The following is a 25,546-nucleotide window of genomic DNA, read 5'->3' on the forward strand; positions in this document are numbered from 1 at the left end:
TGAGTAATATTTACCAGGGTCTCTGTGAAGGGCCTTCAGCTCCCAAAGGAGCCTTTCAAGTCTTCACCTGCTTGCCTGTTCAGCTGACGTCCACCAGGCAGTGAGAGGAATAAAAGCTGTCCAACATGATGGAAGCTTGGTGATTTGTTTCGATGCTAGAAGTTTCCTGGTTTCTCCTAATTCCTATATTCAGCCCCTCCCTGTCGAAGTCAAACCCCAGGAGAGAAGCATGGAGTCTGTGAGAAGCTTAGAGCCTTTTAGGGGGAGGAGGAGGGAGGTCAGTGAGTGCCACAGATCTGAGCTGGACTCAGACTCAGCTCTACCACCTAATTAATACTTTTTAGCCCAGTTCCTTGGATTCTCCGAACCTCTGTCACCTTAGATATAAGATAGAGATAATAAGACCTACCTCACAGAGTTGTCATAGAGATAAAATTAAATCTGTGTAAAAATACTTGGCACATTGTAAAATTCTCTCCAGCATAGGTCATTCATTCATTCAGCAATTCCCCACTGCATAGCTGCTGCATGCCAGGTACTGCACTATGGTTAAAGAGCCAGTTCCAGACTGTGAAGGCTGGGAACAAAAGCAGGCCAATAGCCAGGACTTTACCAGTCATCAGTGTGGTTCTGAGATAATTACTAGATGTTTTTATCTGGGTTTTCCAGAGAAACAGAATCAATAAAAGATCACACACACACACACACACACACACACACACACAACACGTAGATATAAATAGGATGTGTTTGTATGTATATTTATTTATTTTTATAAAGAGATAAAGGAAACTTATTATAAGGAATTCGTGCATGTGGTTATGGAGACTGAGAAGCCCCAGGATCTGCTGCAGCAAGCTGGAGACCCAGGAAAGCCAGTGGTGTAAGTTTCAGTTCAAGTCCAAGCCTGAAGGCAAAAGATTGATGCCTTAGGTTGGTGACAGCACAGAAAGAGCACATTTTCTCTTTCTCTGCTTTTTTGCTCTATCCAGGCCTTCAATGGATAAGCAGATGCGGCCCACTCACGCTGGGGAGGGCAGTCTACTTTACTCAGTCTACCAGCTTAAATGGTAATCTCATCTAGAAATACCCTCACAAACATACCCCAAATAATGTTTAACCAAATATCTGGGCACCCTGCAGCCCAGTCACGTTGACATAAATTTAGCCCTTACACCAGGGTTGGTATTCACATAGAGCATTCAAGTTTGCATAGCAGCTTTACATGCCATGTCTCATTTGCCCCCCAGAATGAGCCGGTGAGGGGCTTATTTCCCTTCTCTGTCACAGGTGTCACCAGCTTGGCCATTTGAAGTGGGTCATGTTTGCCTTAAACCCAAATCTCTATGCACCAAGCCTTATTCCTCTTAGCGACAGGTGGTCTGCGCCTTTCCAGAGTCCCACCTGCTTAGCACATGAGGGGCTAGTGACTGACTGCTGCCTGCAGTGCCCTGGTGCCCTCCACTTCTTTATGCCAGTCCTTAGCAGGAAGGTCTGAAAGTAGTTTTCCTGTGGGCAAGGTATCAGTAAGCATCTCAGCAAAGCATCTCAGCAAAGTCTGAATGTGTTCCTGATGCCTAGGATAGGTGAGGGCTCAACATAGACATGCGCCTTTGTGAGCCTCAGTTGGTTGGGAGGCATGGTGTGGCATGGAGGAGGATGACTGCAGGCCGGCAGTGCTTCCACAGACACATTAGCCACGGCCTGGCTGTCCGTGTCTCATCAGGGCACAGTGCATGGCTTTTACATTTATTAAGCCTTTTGCCATTTTAATCATGCTGATGAATCAAGGTACTCCTGGGTATTTTTGTTTACTTAAAACACATTGTGAGATGCTCTGTTAAAGGCTGTCATAGGGGAAATATGAATTTATTAATTAAAAAATGGTCACCTCCTCATGCTGAGCTTGGAAAATGGGCCAAATCAGCAGCAGTTCTCACGTTTGCGTTTCCAGCAGTGCCTGCCCTACTAGCATTGCAGCCACTTGTCAGCATGTTTGTCCCCTCATCTGGAAAATGCCATTTTAGGCTGCATGTCCCCCTTGCCTAGGACAGTACCCAACACGATGTAGGTACTTAGTTACTGTTTCTGAAATGGACTGGACTGCAGCTTGTGCAGGGAGGATTGCCTCACAGCTGCACTTGCCTCAGCTCTACTCTGGGAAGAGTATGTGGCCAGCCCATCACAGACAGCACCTCACCTAGTCTGTCATGCATATGCCAGGTGCTGGGAATACAATTCTTATTCAGACACAGCTCCTGCCTGTAGAGAGTTCACAGCAGAGTGGGGGGTGACAGCCCATAAACAACCAACCAGAGTTCATCTGGAGAAGCAGTGGACAAAAGAAGTTCAGGAAGAGGGCCTCAGGGACACTGAGGAGGGAGTAGGGTAATGCTGACATCTGGAGGCAATGGTACTAGAGGATCGTTTGGTGACAGAATGGCACAGGACCTCAGAGCTGACTTCCATAGCTCAGCGCTTCCTATCTCTGATTGGCTTTTTCTGCAATTTTTCCTGCAGGGCCTGTGCCAGCAGTGAGACAGAGAGTGAAGCGGGAGACATCATGGACCAGCAATTTGAAGAGATGAACAACAAACTCAACTCGGTCACTGACCCCACTGGCTTTCTGCGGATGGTTCGCCGCAATAACCTCTTTAACAGGTGCGTGTAGGGTGCTTTCCCTAGGCCCAGTGCAGGGCAGGGTGCTCTGAGCACAGATAATGTGCTTTTAGTGGATGTTCCTTCCGGCTGGTTAGGCTTCTGGCTCATGTCATGCATTTGCAGCAGCAAGCGTGATGCTTCCACAGTCCCATGCCCGTCAGAGCCTCTGCTTCACAGCAGCATCTCCAGCTCAAGTGAGAAAACAGTGACAGGCTTGACGTGACAACCCTCATTTGGCTGGGATGGGAGTCCCAGGGGACAGTCGGCTGCTTCTTCACATAGCCTCAGAGCTGACTTTCCAAACATCAGGCAGAAGCCAGAGTAACTTCACATACTTCTTTGCTAGCTTCTGCAGGTAACTCGTGGGTACCTGCATTGACTTCCTGGCCTGAGATTCAGGGAGGTCAGGGAGAGTGAGAATGCTGGTGCTGTTGGAAGGAGAAACTGGGCCTAGGAATGCACTCATCCAGACCCAGGCTCACCCATCTGTGCCAAGACCTCAGTTCCCTGTCACTTGACCAAATAGTTCTTAATGGCTTTAAGATGAATCGAGTTTGAAATTTCCAAGCCAGCACACCCCTTCATCTTTTTCTTAGGAGTGATACCCGAGCTGGGTCCAGGTAAACAGGGCAGACAGTTGGGGTTGAGGGACACCTGTCCCACTGTTGTTTGGTTGCCTGGCAACAACCTAGGAGTACATTTTGATAGACCTCTTTGGAAAGACATCACAGACTCCCTAGGTCCCTTCCACAGCCTGAGGGCCTGCCTTTAAAGGGCAGCTGGTTGACCCTAGAACACAGGTGGGAAGTGACTATGCACTGGGTGGGAGGCAGTCTCTCTGCTTGGCAGCCCTGCTGTGCAGGGCATTGTGTGCCCTGTCTGTTCCTACTCCAGGCCCTGGTTTCCTCTCATTATTGTGCTGTCAGAGTGACAAATGTGTGTTGACTTTCCCAGGGCTGAGTTGAGTGGGAAGGGAGCCAAGGACAGGGGATGTAGGAGCTGGCAGCCTGGTTGTAAGGAGGCCAGAACTTCAAGCTAGTTCACGCCTAGTTCCTTCTTCCCAGCCACCTTCACAGGTGTCCCTTATGGCCTTTGGTTTCATGTAGGGATCCACCAGGTTTGCGGAGGCCTGGGATTGGGCCTGGATGCATGTTCTTGCTCTGCCAACTTCTCAGCCAGTGAAGGCAGGTGACACTTACCTCTGCCAGGTGATGCAAGCTGTGGTGATAAACTAGAGTGTGAAGAGCTCAGAGTGCAGCCTCTGGCCTTGCCACACCAGCTGTAGGACACTAGGGAGGCAGTTTCACCTCTGTCAGTCTCAGTCTCGTCATCTGTGAAATGGGGATGGCTTCTTACCCTGCAGGGTTCCTGTAATGTGGGAATAATGGAGCCAATGTATAAATAACACACTGACCGACTTAATATGTGGAAGACACTGTACAACTGGTGGGTTTCTGTTGTTTTGAATAAAGTGGGAAGAATAGTGCTAAACTTAAATTCTTAACGTGGGTGGAGAAACTTTGGAAGGGATGAGATGTCTATGTGCCTATGCAGCAGCTGTTGGCCACCTTGGGTTGTAGCCTCCCCCATCCTTCTTCCCTTCCTACCTCAAGTCCTTCACATGAGAGAGCTGCCAAAGCAGGCGGTCAGGCATCCATGGTGACCTGCTTGCAGACACTCTAGCAGTCAGGAACCAGTTCCCCCAGGACCTCAGCTCTATGGAAGAAAAGGGTCGAGCCAGGTATATCTAGGGCCCTAGGTAATCAACCCTGGGCTTTGGGTTGGTGTGCATTTTGAATGGTGGAGTGCACATTTTGGAAAGATGGTTTCTGTCCTTTGGAGCAGCCCTGCAATAACTCCAGTGAGCACAGTACTGTAGATTAATTTGTTGGTTCAGTTATACAACACAATCTCCGTCCCCAGCCAGGCTGAGTATTGTGCCCAGCCCTGAGGACTGAGTGGGGAGCAGCAAGGCCCACAGCCCTGAGCTTGCACCCAGCTCCATTGGCAAGTTCTGACCCAACCCAGTCCCACCCTCAGAAAAGCAAAGGAGTTGAAGGGGTCTCTGCAGACTCTTCCAATCCCGACCCTTTGGATGAGGGAAATAGCCGGCATTCTTCTCACTTCAATGCAGTGAGCCCTTAAGGCCCAGGTAAGTTTGCAACACTGCGTGTTCTCTAGTGCCTCTCTCAGAAGCCAGGAAGCGGGGTTCTGGCCTTCATCCACAAGAGAGTGGAGCTGCAGCTGAGGGAACCATGGAGGCAAAGGTATCCCTGTTAAAACAGTGCAAACTTCCCTCACATCTTATAGCTCAGCACACATAGGCCAGAGAGGAGGGAGGTCTGCCCATGAACGGGTGCCAAAACATGCCTTGCAGCTTTCCTGCCAGCCTGTCCCTGCTCTGCTGTGGGGTCCCAGGCCTCCCTCTCTGTCCCACATATGGCCAGGGATCTGGGCTAAGAGGTGCACTGGCTTGTGACTGAACAGAGCAGCTAGAAGTGGCGTTTCTGCAGATTGCTGATAGTGGCTAGCATTTGCAGAGTGCTCGTACCCTGGAGCCAACAGAGGTGACATGGAAGCAACCGTGTGTGTAGGGCCTTGTGTGCTGGAGCAGTAAGGGCTCCTCTCTCCAGGGGCTCTCTAGCTCAGTGATTTTATGGATTCCTTGGCCCCTTTGTTCCTGGGTGGTTTGCTGGACTGATTTGGCAATGAGGCCACTGTAGCTAATGCAAGTCAAGTGCGACTTGGCTTTAGGTTTTTCTCCCTTGCCACTTCAGGAATTGATCTTTGTTCTGCTGTCATTTTTGAGGTCTCTGCAATCACTATTTTTCTTCTTGCCTATTGGCAGAAAACACATTTGCATTTTGAACTCAGGGTAAGCACCACTATTGAATGAAAAACAAAGACCCTTCTCTTGGCTAGCACCCTGACCTTGGTGTGAGCCCCAGAGGGCAGAGCAGCAGCCCTATCCTTTGGGAGTGACGCTGAGGACTGGTAGGCCAGCACATGCATGTAAGTGTCTGTGTGTGGGTGGGGGGAGGTTCTGTGGGAATGTATGTAAGTATTTGTGTGTGCAGAGTTGTATTTGTATGTGTGTGTTTGTGTGTGGTATGTATATATGGTATGTGTGTATGTGACTGGACCTGGGGCAGTCAGCAGATCACATTTGCTGTAGAAAAGAGAAGGAAGAACAGGACAGGCTTTTGACTGCATCCTGGATCCTGGACTACAGGGAGTGCCTTGGTATTAAGTAAGGTGTACCCATCCAGAGTCATTTAGGGCCAGTACCCCAGAGAAGTTTCCTGACTTCTGTAAGCCACCATTGGTACAACAAGCATCCTAGGTCTTTAATTTTCCACATTATATCTGTGTGTGACACAGTGTGGAGAGGGACTTTCTTATTGTCCAGAGAGCAGTGACTAGAGCCAAAACAGAGGACAAAGAAGTAAGTCTCCTTATTCTAAAGAGAGGAGCACAACAGGGCCAGAGCCCACCCTCAGGTCTCTGCAACTTCCCTCTAGTGCCCTGTGACACACTCCCGGTCTCTCACAGAAGACTGGACAAGGAATAAGCAAGAGAGAACCTCAGCTTGGTTGGGGGTCCTTCTAGAGAATCGCCAGCAAAAACTGGGGTCCTGCTAGATGAGGAAAGAGGCATCTCCATCCCATGGGCCCAACCTCCATGACTATAGAACAGGGAGAAAAGAAAGTAGGGAGAATGCTAGGTGGGAGTGGGATGGCCACAGTGCTCAGCGTGCCCACATTTCACGTGGCATGGGTGTGTGTGTGTGTGTCACGCTGGGTGGGTCACATGGGCCTAGCACCTTACTGGTTCCCCACCCAGGAGACTGTCTGCTGGGCAGGGACCTCAGCCACATGTTACAGAGTGTGCAGCCAGTGGCAGAGGGGAGGGGTTCTGGGGGAGCCAGAGCTGGCTGCCATGTTGAGGGGTGCAGAGGAAGCCCTCCAGAGCGTTTGCCTGCCCCCTTCCCCCTCTGCCCTCAACACCTGAGGGTCAGGCCCTGAAAGTGGAGAGGCAGTAGTGCTCCCAGAGCCTATGCTGCCCTCCAAATCCATGCGTGAAAGCCTGGCCTGCAGTGGAGGTGGGAGGGAATGCAGTGACTGTAATACACAGGACGATTTCCTAAAGGCATGGGGAAGAAAGTGTCAGCAGGACAGTGGAGAGCAGTGACTGGAAAGGAGAGCCGTCTCCACAAGACCAGCCTGGCCAGTAAGCTGAGACCTGGCACACGTGCGTCCTGCTGTGTGTGCATGTGCATGGATGTGTAGTTGTAGTTCTTTTTTTGTTTAGAGACAGCGTCATACTCTGTCATCCAGGCTGGGTTATAGTGGTGCCGTCATAAATAACTGCAGCCTCAAACTCCTGGGCTCAAGCAGTCCTCCTGCCTGAGCCTCCTGAGTAGCAGGGACCACAGGTGCATACCACCTCATCCAGTTAATTTTTAAAATTTTTTTTTTGTAGAGACAGGGTCTTGCTATTTGGCCCAGGCTGGCTCAAGTGATCCTCTCACGGTGGCCTCCCAAAATGCTGGGATCACAGATGTGAGTCTCCGTGCCTGGCCAGGCTGTGGTTCTTTATGAACATACATGAGGGCCACCCTGCTTTAGGGCCGTACAGAGGTGTGCTGCAGCAGTGCTGCAAAAGCCCAGTGTAGGCCAGTGATCTGCTGATCACTGTCTTCCTAGGTCTAGGCCTTTGTCTGTGGTGAGACACACAGTGCAGAGGAGAAATCTTGGGCTCTGGGGCCAGCCAGACCTTGATTTGAAACCTGGCTCTGCCCTTTGTTAAGGTGACCTTCAACTTTTTACATTTGCTTACTGATAGAGTTGTTACTAGGACGCAATAAGAGTAATGATGACTAGATCGATCCTGCTGTGTAGTATGTAGTTTCTTTCTCTCCCCACTTTGAGTCTGAGGTTTCTATGGCACCAAAGGCTCTTTTTTTAGGGGTGAATCAACTACTCAAAAGATCCAAAAGATCAAATCACCACCAAGAAACTGATAGATTGATGCTTCTTCCTGCTACAACCTCTCTCAGGGCCACTGGAAACACTTTGAATAAATGCAGAGGGATGACCCAATCTTCTATCAGCTACAGCTATAGCAGTAGCTATAGCTTTGAACCCCCAAGAGTGCATACCCAGCTTTCTGGCTGGGGTCCTGCATCCCTGTCCCCTGCTCCTTGTTGGTGCCTCTTTGGCTTCTGGCCCTGATAAGGAGCTGAGTGTTCTCTCCACCTCTGACCTCCAGGTCATCTGTGCTACATTAAATGTAGGCATGCACAGCATGCCATGGCTGCCATCCACCCATATTTACCTCACTGTGACCATTCTGGGCAAGGATCTTCCCTGCCAACAGCTGCTGCAGCTGTTGGTTCCAGTCACCAGGCTTTGGGCAGGAGCCTGTGTCCTGTCCCTGCCTATCTTGGTGCCTATCAACAGCCTCAAACAGTTGCTGGTGCTCCGCAAGGTGAATTGCCCCAAGTCTGCCCGCTTGTCAGTGGCAGAGATGAAATCTGCCCCTCACTGGATGTGACTTTGTCCCTCACACTGATCCCGTTACCACCCACCTGGGACAGGCTGACGGTCATCGCTGTCCTCCCCTCTGGCTGGGGCGCGGTTTTGTTTGTGTCCTTCTCTCAACAGGAATCACAGGAGCTCCAGTGGAGTTAGGTGGAAGTGTGGAGCTTGGCATCTGAGTACTTCACAGTCCCACCCTGCCATTCTTCCCATTTCCTATTCCATTTTCATCCCACCCTCTGTCCTAACCCAAAGGAACCCCAGACCTGCCCATTCACATCTCAGGGTCTTCACCTGGACATGGGGACATGGCCAAAGAGGGCTTTCCCCTGAGGCACTGTGTCAAACACAGCATCTTTCACAAATCCATCCTGGATTGCCCCTACTGGAAATCATTTCTCCCTTCTCTAAAACTTCCTGGTGCTTTATCTGTGGGTAGGGAGCCACAACCTTGCACCTTGCATTCGTCACCTGTGTCCATGCCCTCCCCTCCCAGGCTGTGCATTTGCCCAAGGCTCAGTCGCTTCTGATTTATCTCTGTATCCCCCAAGGAGCCTAGCAGGGTGCCGTGTGTTAGGTAGGTACAGGCACAGAAGGAAAGAAGGAAGGAAGGAAGGGAGGGAGGGAGGGAGGGAGGGAGGGAAAGAGGGAAGGAGGAAGGGAGGGAATTAAGTAACTATAGCAACAACAATAGCAACGATGATAATGACAGCAGTGTGTGTCTGCTTATTACTTCCCAGCACTCAGCACTGTGCTAAGTGCTTTACATGTGTTATCTTAGTCAATCCCTGCAGCAACCATGAGGGGTACTAAGGCTTAGAGATGTTAAGTTAGTTGCCCAGGATCTCACAGCTAGAAAATGACAGAGCCAGCATTAGGAGCCAGGTCTTCCAGACTCCAAAGACAGTGTTCTAGCCCCACAGGCCTTCATCCATCTAACTCCCTTGCCAAGTGATTACCCATCTTTTCCCTGAATTCCTCCCATGACAGGGAGCTTACTACCTCCTGAGGCAGCGCATTCTGTCTTCAGACAACTCTGACTAATCCAACTCTGGAAGTTCTCTGTGAACAAGTGAATTAGACCTGACAGGTTTGTTTTCAGGGACAGGCTTGGACCCACAAATTGCTTGAAAGTGCAAAGTCCTTTGGAAGGGGGTTTTGCTATATTGCTGGACATGCATCAGCTGGGCAGGCTACCACACACAGGGCTGTCTTTTCTTCTCTCCATCCCTGAGCACTTGAGAAGCCCACCCCAATGACTGTCTGGCCCAGGCCTTTGTTCTGATCTCTGAATGGGGTCAGTAGGAAAGGCCTGTACAAGGCTGGCCTGGGCATCAGGTTCTTTTAAGGTGAGCATCTCCAGGCTTGGGCTCAGAGCCTCATACTCATTACAGTAAAGAGCAGATGGCCACAGCACAATGCCTAGAGTGGGCAGAGGCCAGGCACCACCAACTGTTGCCGTGGCTCCTGCAGGAGGGCAGGTGCAGACCCTTTTGGTGGAGGCAGCATGTGCCACAACCCTTAGCCCAGGCAGGGAACCTACCATGGACCCAATATGCCCAGGAGAGTCCAAGAGCAAGGGAAGAGAAGACACATGCAGCGCCACACTCATTCCTGGGCTTGAGAGGAGCCAGGCACTACCGGTAGAGCCAGGGTCCCTGCCTGTGCCTGCCCAGCCTTGTGGCTCTTCTCTGGAGGAGCAGCCAGACATGTAGCAATTAAGGAGGGGAACAAGCAGAAGCACCCACAACTTATTGCATAAGTACTTAAAATGCAGTGTTCACCAGGTTCACCTCCCAGATGAGACAACCTTTCACGTGAGGATGTTCGTGGAGGGAAGTCACTGAATGGTTTCAGAATCCTGTTTTTTAATTGAATTGAGGCATCTCTGGTTACTTGAATATAATGTATTTGTCAATTAATTTTTCCATTGATGTCTTAAAACTCACGTTCAAATCTCAGGCCAGCTACCTCAGAAGATACAGCTCAGTTGAGAGCCCCAGAGGGGATTTGGGAACATCCTGGTTAGGGCTTAGTTGAGGGAAGAAGGAACCAAAGGATTTTCCAGGTAGGTCCCAGCAGAGTAGGAGCTATACTCGCAGTCTGCCAGGTGCAGTCCTTGCCTGTGAGGCAGGAAGCTGCACCCCAGAGGGGTTGAGGGGCTCACCTGAGTGAGTGTGAGCAGGTGAGTGGGTGAGGGGCAGAGGCAGGATTCCTCCCAGGGCAGCCTGACCACAGAGCAGCACAGAGGGCATGGCAGGTGAACATGTGCAATAAACATATCCTGAGAAGGTGAGGACCATGTGTCTGATCAGAAGAGAAATGACAGGGCTGAGAAATGGCAGCCACGCCTTGAATGAGCTGCCACCACCGAGGACCCTCCCTGACCCCTGCAGAACTCTGACCTGGGGACAGAGTCTTCACAGATGGCCCCTGGACTGGTACTGCGTGCAGTGTCTGCCTTTCTAGGATAGAGGGCACAAACCAGATGAGGCAGATGAGGGTTCAGGGCCTGATGCCACACAGCACTAGACCTTCGGCTCCCCAGAGAGCAGAGGGCCCCCCCTCAAGCCACAGGCTTTCTGCTGCCTGACTGCGTGGAGCAGCAGGGCCTTTCCCCTGATGTCGCTGCCTTAGAGGAGATGTTTAACCTTGCATCGTTGTTTACTCATTAGTAACAGTGAACGGCGCCAAGGGCTAGAAGAGGATGCAAGTAGCGTACTCACGTTACAGCCCAGAAGATGACGGGGGCCCACCTAGCCCGAGATTCCATGTCCGTACTCTAGAAGATGCCCCATATCAGTTTAGTTCCCTTCTCACCCCTCCCTTCCAGTCATCCTAAAGATGTCATGACCAGATGTGCCCTGGGGTGAGCGTTCCTGGCCCTATGTCTAGACAGACCATGAAGGAACCAAGTGCCTGGTGAGGAATTGAGCCCCAGAGGAGTGGGAGGGCAGGACACAGGGAAGAGGCGGAAAGGAAGACACTCCCAGAGACCTCGTTCTGCCACCTGTGTTCAAGCGTTAAGATCAGATGCACCCATGCGAGCACACATGTACACAGCTGCTATCGGGCCTTGCATGGTCCTCATCAAATTGTGAACTCCAGGAGGGCAAGGACCAGATCTCCCTGTTGACTGAATTCCCCCACTGCAGCTTGCCCAGGGACACCAAGGAGGCACTTAACCCTTGTTGAATGGGTGAATGAGCACCACCTTTCTCTTTGGTGCCATGAGGGGCAAAGCCTTCCCTCAGGTTGCCCCTTCATGCGTTTCTCAGGTGGCACCCTTCCTAGCTGCCCCTCCCCAGGCAGTCTAACAGTGCTGCCCCCACAGTAGTGTGGCTGCCTCTGGGTCTATGCGTGTGGAGCAGACAGCCCCAGCCAGCCAATGAGGTTCTTCGAGATTGCACTAAGCTCTAGCCTGCTTGTTCCCTCCTCCCGGCCACCTGGTCAGCCCTACTGCAGAGACAGGAGGGCCAGAATCTCAGGGCTAGGTGGGCCCCTGCCATCCTGGTCATCTTCAGGCTTGAGCCAGAGCCCTTTTCTCAGACTTGGCTGAGGGAGAGTCAAGCCCCTGTTTCTTCATCTACTGACCCCACATAGACGCGTCTCTGCCAAGGAGGCAGTGCTGTGTTCTTCACATGGGAGACCTGATTCCCCAATGCCAGAGTGCTGCAGGAATGCTGCCTTGGAAGCCAGGTGAGGGGTGACAGAGCAGAGTGGGTTGAGGTGAAAGCCTGCCTCGCAGAAGGCAGGGCGGGCAGACTCCACAGGGAGGTCCATCGGGTCCCAACTGCCCAAAAGAGCTTGTTTGGCCCAAGCAGAGTGGGTGCATTTCGCTCTCCACCTTAGAGTGTGAGAGCCTGAGAAAGCTGTGTGCGTGTGTGTGTATGCATGTGTGTGTGTGTGTGTGTGTGTGTGTGTGTTGGGGGGTTGGGGGGACTTGCCCAGGCTGCTCTCTGCACCATAAATTAACTCCCTTTCAGCTGAGTGTGGATGGGAAGCCAGGGAGCAGCTGCTCACCTGGGCAGGCTCATACTCGCTCACAGGCACTGCTGCAGCAGACTGCCCAAAGGAGTGTGAGCAGTGCACTGGCTTCCTCCTGCCTCGGGAGTAGATTCCTTCATCCTCTCTGAAGGGGAGATTCATGAGCAATGAGGGCAGCCCAACCCAGTTGGCATTTGTCATCATTGCAGAGACAAGAGCCACGCCCGTGACCCCTCTGCCCCTTGTCTACTCTTCACAGACACTCTGTGGCTTCACCTCTCTCTCCATGCATGCTGGGCCCTCTCCTTTTCCCACCACCACACAGATTGTGTGCTTTGGAGAAACTGAAAATGTTCCTGAAGTAGGTTAATAAACATCATCTGAAGAATAATAAAGACAGTGTGAGGTGAGAAGATCCTCTGCTGAGAGCTAGGCTGTTAGCCCAACTGGGTCCCGGCAGCCATGGGCTGTGAGAAAAGTGAGCCAGTGCCACCTGCTGGAGCCCCGGGGTGGTGCAGCTGTGAAGCCTGGAGTCGCAGCCTCCAGGAGGGGCCACCCACCATCACACCACCTTTAGGAACACAGCGGCTGGGAGGGCACAGCAAAAGCCCCTATCCTGCCAAGTGGGAGGCCTGATGCCCTGCCAACCTGGTGGCTTTGTGCAGATCTCTTGCTCTTTCTGGTCCTTGGTTCCTCATCTGAAGAGGAAGAATAACCTCACAGGCCCTGAGCCAGTGAGGCTGCCGTGGTAGGCCTGGCTGTGCCAGCGGAGGGATGCATGTGTGCTCTTCTCTGGCCTGCCTTCATTCCTAAACCGGCAGCACAGCCCCTGCCACGGTTCACACTCCTGCCCTGTGGGAAGCATGTTTCTACCCCTTTCAAAGCTCCCATTCTAGCAAGCGAAAAGCGCTGTTCTCTAGAGCCCAGAAAGCTGAGACAGAGAGAAGTCAGCCAGGGTGAAAGGCCTGTGGAGATCAGAGCAATACTATATATACTCTAAAGCACTGCCTTGAGGAGCCCCTGGCCCTCTGTGGCCGTTCTTCTATGAAGCAGTGAAGGACTAGGTTGTCGTGACAGTGCAGGAAGGTGGATGGCAGAGAGCAGGTTATCCCTCACACTCCAGTGCACACCTGTCAGCCGCTGTGAGCATTCTGCCACCTGGGGCTCAGAGCCCGGGGTGCCTGCTGCCAGCCAGCTGTGACTCTGAGGCCCAAAACCACACCACCACAAGGACATGTATCAGCAGTGCCAACTCTCCCAGGCAGATTACAACACCAGAAAGCTGAGCCTGCACCCTAACTGTCCCATGCCTGATGCCCACGCAGGGGAAACACAGGAAGGGCTGAGGCTCAGCAGAGGGGTTGAAGGCTTGCCTAGATAGAGGAAATTTTTCATTTCTAAAACTAGAAGTTCTGGTTGGATTGATCATCAGTTAAAAAAAAAAAATTAAAAAAAAAACAACAACCCTAGAAGAGGCCCTACAAGAACTTTAGCCCAACCCTTTATTTTACCAGCAAGAAAAAGAGGGAAGTAGAAAGTGACATTCCTTGCCAGAGTCACAGCTCTTTGGCGACCTGTGGGTGGTCCACTCCCAGCTGTGAACAGTAAGGCTCAGGGCTAAGGAGCTGACTGCTTTGCTGTTTTGATCTGTTGGGAATATATCTTTATGCAGATCTTTAGGCAGAGGTATCCCAGTAAGATAGCTGCAGTAGGTTGCTTTAACTATTGCAGTGAGAACAGAAACTACATGTGAAAGGGAACTCACCCCTACCAGCTCCCAGCAGTCTGCACAAGGCAGCAGCAGCACTAATGATGGTGGAGGCAAGGAAACCTCGGGTCCACCCATGCAACTAGAGAGGGGCTGTGTCCTGCCACATCCTGTCCTCTGAGTCGCAGCCTGACACCTCCCCCCATGTGCACCTCCAGCAGAGGGCCCCCAGGGTTCAAGGGACCATCAGTAGCTCTCGGCCTTGTTTTCCTGCCCGCCACCCCCCCGGCCCCCAACTCCCATTCTCTGCCCCTGAGCGTATCACTCCCAGGGCAGTTCCCTAGTGGGGACCAGCCACATGTGGCTGCTGTCAAGGTGGACCAGGGCCACTAGCGTGGAGAAACCAGAGGCAGCTGCTGCCTGAAGAGCTACTAAGGAAGAGGCGTGGGCAGGAAGGCAGCACTGGGCCCAGCAGATGAAGGCCTGTGAAGGCTGCTGCTGTGGGGCCAGGCGGCTAGCCACAGATGCCTCCTGCTCAGGGAGAAAGTCTTGATGGATTTACTTTGACCTCAAATCATGGTTCAGGTTGGTTGTCTTTTTGGTTTGTTGTTTGTTGTTTCATAATTACTGACTGACTATTTCTAGTCTTTTGTTTTTATTTTGAAAAGGATCTCTCTAGGGACAAGTGCTCCCTGCCGCCCAACTGAATAGCAGCGCAGATTAGAGTGGTGTTCTCAAAGGGCTGCCCTGCCTGAGTGCAAGGGGCCCCATGGCCAGGTCCTGCTGGGCCCACCTGAGACTGGCTAGGGTCAGTGCCCAGGAGCTGTTGCTCCAGAGATAGTTGGTCTGTGAGCTGCCAGGTTGCAAAAAGGGCCAGGGTGGGAGGCTGAGAGCCAGCACTTGATGTGGCATCTAGGGGGCAGAGGTCAGCAAGTGTCAATGGGGCACAGGTGGGCTTGGTGGCCTGGAGAGAGCAAAACAAGGTCAAGTTCCAGGCAGGGGGTGCTCAGTTGAGACTCAGAGGGAGAGCCTTCACTGGAGCTTGGGTGCCCTGACCACCCCATTAGGATCTGGTTCTTGAAGAATCTGCACTGCCTGGGCACATACCCAGGTGCCCAGAGGGGGTCTTCCAGGAAATATTCCCAGATCAGACAGGTGCCTTGAATGGCTGCGTTTCCCAGCCCTGGTCAAAGATTCCTGACTGGCTTCCCAACTGAAGTTAGCCCAGGGTGAGGATGGTCTGATCATGGCTACTTTGCAACCCAGCCCTGGGGATGGGGGGAATGTTCTCAGGGGAGGGGTGTAGACACAGGTGGCCTCCTTATGCTCATCCCCTAGGAAAGAACTGGTAGCCTGGGGAGAGGAACTTCCTGATCAGGCAAGCCTGGTTGTTTAAAGAGGTAAGAGGTACTGCTTCTCCCCATATATAACCCCAGAACCTCTGCCCAGGCCCATCTGGCCCACTTTCTTCTTCAGCCTGCATCCCCACTCCTCTGTCCGCATGACTTCTCACACTCACTGCCCCAAGCACCCCAGTCTCTATTTCTCTATGTTGTTCCTCTGTTGGAATGGCCTCCTCCACTTTGTCCAGGCAGGGTACCACCAAATCATCCCTTGTGGCCCGGATCAAATGGTGCTGTCCCAAAGAAGCTTCCCTCATCTCAGCCCGACCAGCAGTGGGAGTCAGCAGCTTGTCCCCGGTGCTGCCCCACCTCCATTGGAACCCAGGGCAAAGGCCTGTGGCCCATGGTGCCTGGCATATCATGGGCAGTGACATATGTGGGATGGGTTAGCACCACCGGGCCCCTTAGATGCCTCTGGCACTCATGGCATTTTCAATAAAAAGATGCCACCGCCATTAGCACTTAGGTCCTGGAATCCACAGCCTGGTCTCTGCCCTCCTGCCCCATGCCTGTCTCTAGCTCACACGCCCAAGCCTTACCTGGCTCTCCACGCACTGCAGCCATCCTCCCCAGGACCCACACTCCCTGCCCCTAGGTGACACTGCCCCTGATTGCAGGGCATGAAGCAGTGCCCAAGGTTGGGATTCAAGCTCAGCAGGTCTGTCCACCACTTCTTCAGACATTTTCCTCTTTTGAATTGCTGGCTAGCATCAGACTCCAGCCTTTCCCTGGCACTTCCGTGTGCAGTTCAGCATTGCCAGTAGGGGTACCCTGCCCAGACCTCCAGGGACTGTCCAACCTGACATCTTGTGCTCCTCAGGGAGGGGTCAGATGGGCCGGGTGTTTGGTTCTGATTTGTTGGAGTAAGTAGCCAAGTTTGGGAGCAGCTGAAGGAACTTCTGGGTCTCCCTGGACAGCTGGGGCTGTCCTGAGAACTCCCTAGAGCTGGGGTCTTTCTCTAGTAGGAGCCTTTTTAGTTCAAAGCTAAGGGGCCTTGAGGTTTGTGGAGTGTCCCCATCAGTCATCTTGAGGACCTTGGGCCACAGCATTGTCTGGGGGCATGGCACTCCCCCAGTCACCCCCAGCTGGACTGATCAGACTCAGGAGCCTCAAGTTGGGGTTACCTGAGCCCACAGTCCAGGCCATCATCTAGATTGTGAAACATGAAGTGCACAGGAAGAGGGCACCTAGTGCTCCTGCTGCTGCCCGTCTGCTGTCTGGATGGCAGCCTAGGCTCTTTGGGGCCGTGTTCCCTGTCTGCTGAGAACACGTGTGTGTGGTAACAAACAGTGCCGTGACAGACACCGTGTGTTATGCCAAAGCGTCTCCTCAGGAGAGCAATTTGGTAATCTCTCCTTGAGGGGAGAATTGCTCTTTGCAGTGTATTCTGTGGAATTAAGTGAGCCTCTGAGTGTCACTCCAGGGTTATCTGTGCTTCACTGGCTTTGATGGCAAAGACATGCTGCAGCCCTCATCACTTGTAATTACACGTTTCCAGAGTGAGTGAGGCCAGGGAGCGGACGTGAGTGGGCTCCCTGGCCCTCCAAGTCCTGCTGCTCTGCTTTTCTCTCACAGGCACCAGGCTGGAGGCTGAGGATGCTGAGAGCTTGGCTTGGCACAACCCTAGAATTTAGGTCAAGTGGTGCATTGCCAAGATCACTGGGAGGAGTGGGAGAGAGCTAGGGGTAGAGATCTTACCTGGAAAACACACCGCTGAATCTTTCAAATAATTTATTTTGATGTCACAGCTCCTGGCCTGGACCAGCAGAGAGGAGCAGCCTTCTGTGTTTTTCTTGGGCAACAGTCTAGCTGCTGTCATTACCAGTAGCCAGAGCACCTACTGAACCTCAGCAGTGTATCTGGTTTAAGGCATGGTCTTTGCCCTTAAGGGTCCTAGAATATGTAGCAGAAACTCTTGAACTATGCATAGTGTCTAAATCAAGGTTAAGAGATCACTGATGGTGGGGTGTGGTGTCTCACGTCTGTAATCCCAACACTTTGGGAGGCCAAGGTGGCAGGATTGCTTGAGCCCAGGAGTTCAAGACCAGCCTGGGTAACACAGTGAGACCCCATCTCTAAAAAAAAAAATTACAAATTAGCTTGGTGTCGTGGTACACACCTGTGGACCCAACTCCTCAGGAGGCTGAGGTAGGAGGAGCTCTTGAGCCCAGGAGGTTGAGGCTGCAGTGAGCTATGTTTGTACCACAATGCACTCCAGCTTGGGCTACAGAGCAATACCTTGTCTTTTTTTTTTTTTTTTTTTTAAAAGCTATCTCCTACAGGAAGGATGATACCTTGTCTGTTTCAAAAAAAAAAAAAAAAAGAAAAAAGAAAAAAGAAAAAAATCACCATCCAATAGTCAGGCATAGAATGTCACCAATGGCTGTGCTGCGGTCACAGTGGCCAGGCCACAGGGCAGGTGCTGAGAGGATGCATGTGGGCAGCTGTTGCTGCATTGGAAAGGGACTAATTTCCCCTCCCTGTACCTCTTCTGCTCATTTGTGCATTTTATCCTCTGTAGGTTCCCAGAGACTATGCCAGTGCCTGGCAGACAGCCAGTGCTTAGGGAAAATTTTCCAAATGAATGAGTGAATGAATGAATGAATCAGTGAATGCTGTCATCCCATGTTGGAAGTATGAAACTTGGGGTACTTGGGGTTGAAAATGCTTTAGTATTAATCAAACTATGCCTGGAAACATTGGAACAGAAATTTAAAAGCAAAACAAAACTACACAGCCATACTGAAACCAACCCACTCTGCAGCTGCTGCCTGGTCATAGCATCTTCCAGTGAGGCCATGGGGCCAGGGGTTTCTACTGCCTTGCCACAGAGCCCATGCTGGGGCTCAGGTGGGTGCTCAGCGGTTGCTCTGAGCCCAAGGTGGGGGCCAACATGCTCTTTGTCCTGTCTGCAGCCCCCACATGGTAAATTAATTGGCATTGGGGCACTGTCCTCATCAGCTTGGTGGCTGTCGCTGATTCCTAATGGTCCTCGCGTTTGCCTGCACACAATTGCTCCACACAGGATGTAATTAAATCCTTTGAACAGCACTTAGGGACATTTGATTATGTAGAAAAACTCCATAGAAATGTAAGCTGTTGTGTGCAGCTGGTTTACTTTGCGGTTTCTGACAGTGCTCACTGTAGTGTGAAAATTACCTGAAAGGACAGAGAAGGGAACAGAGCTGGGAGGGAGGCTGGCGGGGGTGCTGCTGTGAAGCCTCAGCCTGTCTTCCATACAGGGGCATGGCTGGGAGGGCCGGGGTGAGTCTGCCTGTCTGAGTGGCCCTGATTGATCCCTTGGCCCTTCCCTCCCCAGGAGCTGCCAGAGCATGACGAGCCTGTTCAGTAACACTGTGTCACCGACCCAGGACGGGACCTCCTCTCTTCCCAGGAGGCAGAACTCGTTCGCCAAGCCCCCGCTCCGTGCCCTGTATGACCTGCTCATCGCACCCATGGAAGGGGTAAGCACCTCCTGGGAGCACGAGGCTCCTCTGCGTCGAAACACATCGGTTACCAGTCAGTGCCCACATGTATCTTAGACACCAAAATGGGCTCCCGAGACAACGGAGGCTTTCCAGAACACAAGTCTGCTCTGTCCAGCTTCTCAGTGAGCATTTGAAAAATAAGATGGAGCACAGACTTGGTTGGTTGGTTGGTTGGGTGGGTGGTAGGTAGGTAGTGGATGAGGCCTTGAGATTCAAGTTGCAAATCTGGGTTCAAGCCCTAGCTCTGCTCCCTACAAGCCAGGTACATTCAGCCTCAGTGACCTCATGTACAAAATGAAATGATGCTCCCTTCCCAGCCTGTCCAACAGAATGATGGTGCAGCTCAGGGAGGTACAGGTGCACATCTAAGGAGTTGTCAGTAGGGGCTGTGCATCAGTGTGAGGCTGAGGCTGCCCTTTCCCACCTAGCAGACACCTCGGGGATGTGGCCATGGCTGTGCCCTTCCCAGAGGGCTTCTTTGCACCTTGTGCCTGCACCCTACTAGGAATGAATGCTTCTCCACCTCCCTACCTCTCATCCTAGAATCTTGTCTGAGCAACTTCAAGCCAGGGCTATGCTTTCTGGTGAGATGGAGTCTCAGAGAATCAATTCCCACCTCCCTCTTTCCCTCAGCCTCAGATATTGTTGAGAATCACTGACTCCACCATAGAGTCTAATGTTAAAGATACCCTTGCATAATCTGCCACAGACAGGTTTTCTGTGGTGTGTATTCATCTGCCCTGGTCTTTGCACATCACTTTTTAATTCAGACATGGCCCTCTGACTGAGTGGAGAGTGCCGGAGGGCTCAGGATCTTTGCAAATGCCAATGGTTAGTCCATCAGATGCCTTTGCATAGAGTGTTAGAAAAGCCCAGGGAGCCTGCAGCAGGCGAGCAGGCTGCTGTTAGCCAGGCTGCATGGCCCCTTCTCAGCAGTCTGCAGCCAGGTGGGAGATTTGTCTCACAGCTGTTGGGGTGGCCTTCAGAAGCTCTCTCTTCTGCTCCAGCCAGATGACGGAGGTGAAATGTATCCCCAGGAAACCACATCTGCACAATGATTTCTTTGTCCCCAGGAAATGCCTATACCTTTCCCTGCCTGGCCTTCCAAGGATGTGTCTTGCCTAATATTTGTCAGGAGGCTGCACTACCTGCCAGTGCCCTCTGGACGTTCTCTGGCTTGCGGAGACAGGGTGTGGTGGAAAGCACAGAGCCTTTGGGAACCAGCAGAGCTGGATTTGCATGTGGCCCTGCCCTTTTCTGGCTGGGTGACAGTGGCAAAGCTGCTTCCTCTCCTGGAGTATCTGTTTCCTCATTAGAAAATGAGGATGATAGCATCCAATGCAACAGGTTGGAGCAGGTAGACACATGTGTAAAGCACCTGGCCAGGCACAGTGGCTCTTGATTGTAATCCCAGCACTTTGGGAGGCCGAGCCGGGCAATCACTTGAGCCCAGGAGTTCGAGACTAGCCTGGGCAACATAGCGAGACTTCATCTCTACAAAAATTCCAAAAATTAGCCAGGCATGATGGTGCACAACTGTAGTCCCAGCTACTCAGGAGGCTGAGGTAGGAGGATCTCTTGAGCCTGGGAGATCAAGGTTGCAATGAGCCATGATCGTACCACTGCATTCCAGCCTGGGTGACAGAACTCAACCGTGTCTCAAAAAAAACACAAAGGTGCATAAAGCACCTGAGGCAGCAGCAGCAGTGAATGTGTGCCTGGCGAGCAGTGCCTTCTTGTGCCCAGATCCCTCTTCTGAGTGCCAGGTCACTGCCACTGTCCTTCCAGGCCTTTCCTGTGCTCCTGGGCCTCCCGGATCCGATCGCATCCTTGCATGCACATTCTTGCAGTCCTTGCACGTGCTTGGTTGTCCTTCCCTTGTTAGGGTTATGACCCTCTCCTGCATCCTCCTTTTAATGAGATGACCAAAACTGCAGAGAATTCTCCAGCTTAAAGCTTCTCAGATACCATAATCACTTACCCTGATTTATGTGCCCTACCTTGGAGGAAGAAATACAAACCTAGCTCCCTTGCTTTTCCAAGTTTTCTTTACTGCTATTGACTGTCATGCAAACCATTTTAGTGACTTACTACCAGCCTTCCCTTCTGCTTGCCCTGAGGCCTGCATTTCCCAGGGATCCCCGCTCCTCTGAAGGGTGTTTGGACTGTCCATTCTTTACCCACTTGGGCCTTCTGAGGCCTTTGCCTGTCTCCCTTTGCATTTCTCCTTTTGCATTCAGGTCCCCAGATTACTTGCTCCATTAATGTTGCATTGGTGTTTGGGGACCAGGAGGGGAGCAGAGGGTAAAGATGGAGACTGGCTGTGACTGCCACCTCTGCCCCCATAAGGCTTAGGTCATCTGGGGCTGGCAGGCTCCTCTCATCTCTCTGGCCTAGCTGCCATGTCACCTCCTCTTTGAAACCTTCCTTGCCTCTTCTCCTTACCTTCCTGGACCCCTTCATTCCCCTCCCCACCACTGGGCCCCTGGCATACCTGGATGTTTTTTATGGTACAATCAGCCCTCCATATCCATGGGTTCCTTATCTATGGTTTCAACCACAGATTGAAAACATACATATATAATTTTTAGACAGAGTCTTGCTCTGTCCCCTAGGCTTGAATGCAGTGGCAGTGATCATAGCTCACTGCAGCCTCGACCTCCCAGGCTCAAGCACTCCCCCGACCTCAGCCTCCTGAGTAGCTGGGACTACAGGTGTGCACCACCACGCCCAGCTGATTTTTACATTTTTTGCAGGGACAGGGTTTCACCATGTTGCCCAAGCTATTTTCAAACTCCTGGGCTCAGGCGATCCATTGGCTTTGGCTTCCCAAAGTGGTGGTATTACAGGCGTGAACTATGATGCCCAGTGAAAATATATATTTTTTAATTCCCCAAAGTTATGAAAAGCAAAACTTGAATTTGCTTCATGCTGACTACTACACTGAATCCATGTGAATGAAGTGATATGTAGGCATTCTGTTAGGTAATCTAGATTATAAATAATCTACAGATGATTTAAAGTATACAGGAGGATGTATGAAGGTTAATGGAAACACCATGTCATTTTATACCAAGGACTTAAGCATCTGAGGATTTTGGTATCTGAGGGGTGTCCTGGAATAATCCCCTAGGGATACAGAGAGGCACCTGTGCCTGATTCGACTCAGGACTTAGCTCTGTGCTTGCTGCCCACCCTACAGTCCCTGAAGGCAAGGACTGCCCCTCATCTCTGTGTCCCCAGCAGCTGTCACAGGGCCTGGTACACATTGGTGGTCCGTAAATTTTCTGGAATGGTATGGGGTCCAAAGCGGCATTGCATTTTGGGTCTAGTTTGGCATAGAAAGCAGAAGAGCCAACTTAGAAATCAGCCAATAGGCTTTTCATGGCCACTCTTGGGTTGAACCTGGGGCCTTTCCCAAGAGGATGAAGCAGAAGGAAGGAACTGGGCCTGTTCTCGAGGAGCTTTGAATCTAGTGAGCTCCCTGCCTCTGCCAGCCAGCACAGTGATTTCAGGGTGGGGGCATGGTCCAGTCAACACGCCTGCAGGCCCCACTCCGAGCATGGTTTCACTGGCCGAGGTGTCCACACTAAGCCAGGTGAAGGCGGCGACTATTGTGGGGGCTCTGTACTTGAGGCAGAAATCGACTTGGTGGAGGCCGCGAAGAGGTGGAGGGCAGGAGGTGGCTCTGCCTTGACCCATCCCAGTGCTTCCCCAGCGCCACAGGTCATCCTGGAAGGGGGTCCTCTGAGTGTATAAAAGCTGTACCATGTGTTTTAGAATTTTTCTCCCTGCGGACTTTCCCATGACTTAAAGAATATAAAGATGCTATCAGGATTAGTGGTAGCTGGCTTTGGGACAACCTAATTTTCCTGTAGGGGTGCTAGGAAGGGGGAAGATTATGGACTTAAGCCTCAAACAAGTTAGAACAATGATCAGAATAATGTCTTTGTACACTAGGAAAAGGAAAAAGACCTGTCACCAGCATTTCAAAAAATGAAATGCTGCCAGCAGCACCCTGAGTTTCTGCTGCCTTCAGAGCTGTTTGTGTGGAGAATGCGATGGGGCCCCTGAACCCACCCGCAGGCTGCAGTCTTATCTTGAGGGTGAGGCATGCAGTTGGAAAGCACATCCTTAGTTCCTGATATCTACAAATACAATCTTTTGTGAGTCAGGTATTTGAACGCAGGGGAAGGAGTTTGGCTGCTTTACATGAGACAGAGTGAAACCTTTTTAAAGGTATTAAAGTAAATCATCAGAGCAAGCACTGTTCCTTTTCTAACTAAAATGATCCATTGTGTATCAGTAAAAACACTTAACTGAAAAGTTGAAGTCTAATTAGGAGTCGTCTCCATCCCAGTTTTATTCATTCATTCAACAGATATTTACTGACTTGTGCCAGGCACACACTGTCCTAACCCTGGGGAAGACAGGTGAAAATCTGGGCCAGGGGCCAGTGTTCTCATGTCTGGTCACTCACAGACTGCTAAGGGTGGTGATGGAGGCCAGCACCCGAGCCAGTGGGCCATGCTGAATTGTGGCAGGTCAGCCTCAGTGACCCTGTCATTTCTGGAGGGCCCGGCACACATCACCTGCACTGCCCAGGTGGAGGAGGAGGCCTGGATCATTCTCCCGCTTCTGGTGGCAAGCACCCCCACACTGCTCCAGAGGCCACAAGAGGGCGATATGATACCGCCAGCCGGCTCCAGATCTGCCGCTGTCAGCTGCCAGGCAGAGTAAGACCCTTCTCCACATTTTCAGCAAGAATACACATCAAAGCCAGAAGTCCAGAGTTGTGAATCACTGACACTTCAAGACTAAAACGATTAGCCTCTTCACATGGGGCATATAATTATTTGAACAACTGCCTTTGTTTAGCCGCAGTCCTATTGCTAAGGGACTAGGTCAGACAGTATGAAAAGTGGAACAGAATAATATTTTACCATAGGCCTTACACCAGTATGTGATTTAATTTGGCTTAAGGGAAACATTGTCGTGGCTGTTTCCTGGAACCACGCTGTTCTTTGCTGTCAGGATGGGGCGAGCATGTCCACTTATCTTTGAGGAGGGCCCAGTTGCATTTGCACATGAGCCATCATCAAACATTAAATCAGATCCTATGTGGTCCCCAAAGGAGAAAATGTCATGAAAGAAAAGTTACAAGTGTTTAGCATGAAAGGGACTACTGGGACGTGTTTGTGTCTGTGGCATTAGTTTTTAATTAAATTAGAGTGAAGGAGAGTAACCCATGTCTCTGACCTGGACTTCCCTGCTTCTTGCCCTGGACTGATCTGGACCAGTCCTGTCCCCACCACCCCAAGGCACAAGGCTGCCTCAGAGTTCTCTCCAGTGTCCTTCCCTCAGCAGCAAACTTGTGGCAGGACTCGGCAGAGCTGCTGTAGGCAAAGCCACTCGTCCACTCAGATCCCAAATCACCCCTCAGTTTTCAGTTGGGGCCTTCGTCCAGAGCCAGCAGCTGCTATAATCAAGGAACCAGATTTGAGGAATACCTTAGGTTTGGTCAAGTTACTCTTCAAAGGTTCAGATTTGGGGATCTTTTTGGATCCTTGGAGTTTGCTCTAGTTATAAAGTCTCTGTTATCCTTATTTTTATTTCCCTTTATTTAAATTCCCTGTTTCCTATATTTAAATTTAAAAACCAAGGTTCTAGGGCAGGTAGCAAGAGCAAATGACTTTGATCAGGAAAAAAAGGACATCTCATTCACCTTGGCTTGTGATTCACAAAGTGTGGAGTCACCTGTTTATAATCCTAGAAACTTATTCAAAACTTCTTTATGTCTGTTAGCTTGCTGAACTGCTTTCCAAGCACTGGAGCTCAGTGCTTGGAGCTGAGACTTCTCATCTAAGAGTGAAAGCAGGCATCTAGCTCTGCCGAGGGCTCTGCCATGAGAGTGGCTTGGCCTTGGTTAGGTCATGACTGTAATCACTGCCCTGGGGGAAAGGACTCCCTTGTGTTTTGTAAAATACCCCTTGCAAAATCAGGTAGCAGGATAAGTCGGCTTCTCCTAGAACAGATGCAACAGGAATGAGACTGACCACGTGGCTGCCTGTTTTCTAAATAGATTGGGGGGCCTGGGTATAGCCAGGGAATTTTTGTCTTTAGAAACAATCAGACCTAGATTCCAGTATAAGGTAGAGGATGAGGCCCTTGAGACTGGCAGCCCCACCACCAGGCTGTCTAATTGATTTCTGATTGAGACATCTGTAGTGATATTCAAATGAGGACAGACGTCACCCGAGGACAACAAGCATTTTCACAACTGATTAGGAGGAGGAAAAATGGAGGCAATTACTTGCAAGCTGTCTGTATGACTAAAACCAGTGGTGGCAGCACCCAGGATAACCAGCAAGCTCTTACGTGGTAAGTGGCATTCTCACCTGAATGGCTGCTGTTACGTGAGTGTCATCTGGGTGCTGGCTCTATTCTAGCTGGTGTTTAACAAGCAGCCATCTTAGCCTTACCCTGGCAGGTTCCAGGCAGGTCAGGGTCTTCTGCCACTAAGGGTGGAGGGATCATTTTTACCAGGTCAGCCAAGATAGAGAGAGAGGCTCCCCTCCGCCCCTCCAACCCTGCCCACTGCACAGAGGCTCCTGCAGCTTGAACAGTCCCTTCAAGCTGATTTGGCTGATGTTGGACCCTGGGTTTCAGGCAAGCCCTTCTGGCTCTTGCTGGCCATTGGGTCACGTTTCTCCAATACCTTCTTAGGTTCTTCAGGCAAACAAGTGGGCTGTTGTTTGG

General features: G+C 51.3%; 1 protein-coding gene across 4 annotated transcripts in view; it reads left to right on the top strand.

Moving 5' to 3' along the window:
* TTC28 (tetratricopeptide repeat domain 28) overlaps positions 1-25,546 on the top strand; it is a 719,970-nt gene that overhangs the window by 665,776 nt on the left and 28,648 nt on the right. For all 4 annotated transcript variants that reach the window (XM_031656035.1, XM_031656036.1, XM_031656037.1 and 1 more), the window contains 2 exons: positions 2,521-2,661; positions 18,619-18,763. In XM_031656035.1, the coding sequence (XP_031511895.1) occupies positions 2,521-2,661; positions 18,619-18,763 (286 nt within the window). The remainder of the gene's footprint in view (positions 1-2,520; positions 2,662-18,618; positions 18,764-25,546) is intronic.

Source organism: Papio anubis, chromosome 16 (genome assembly GCF_008728515.1).
Source record: "Papio anubis isolate 15944 chromosome 16, Panubis1.0, whole genome shotgun sequence".
In the NCBI taxonomy this organism is placed as follows: Eukaryota; Metazoa; Chordata; class Mammalia; order Primates; family Cercopithecidae; genus Papio; species Papio anubis.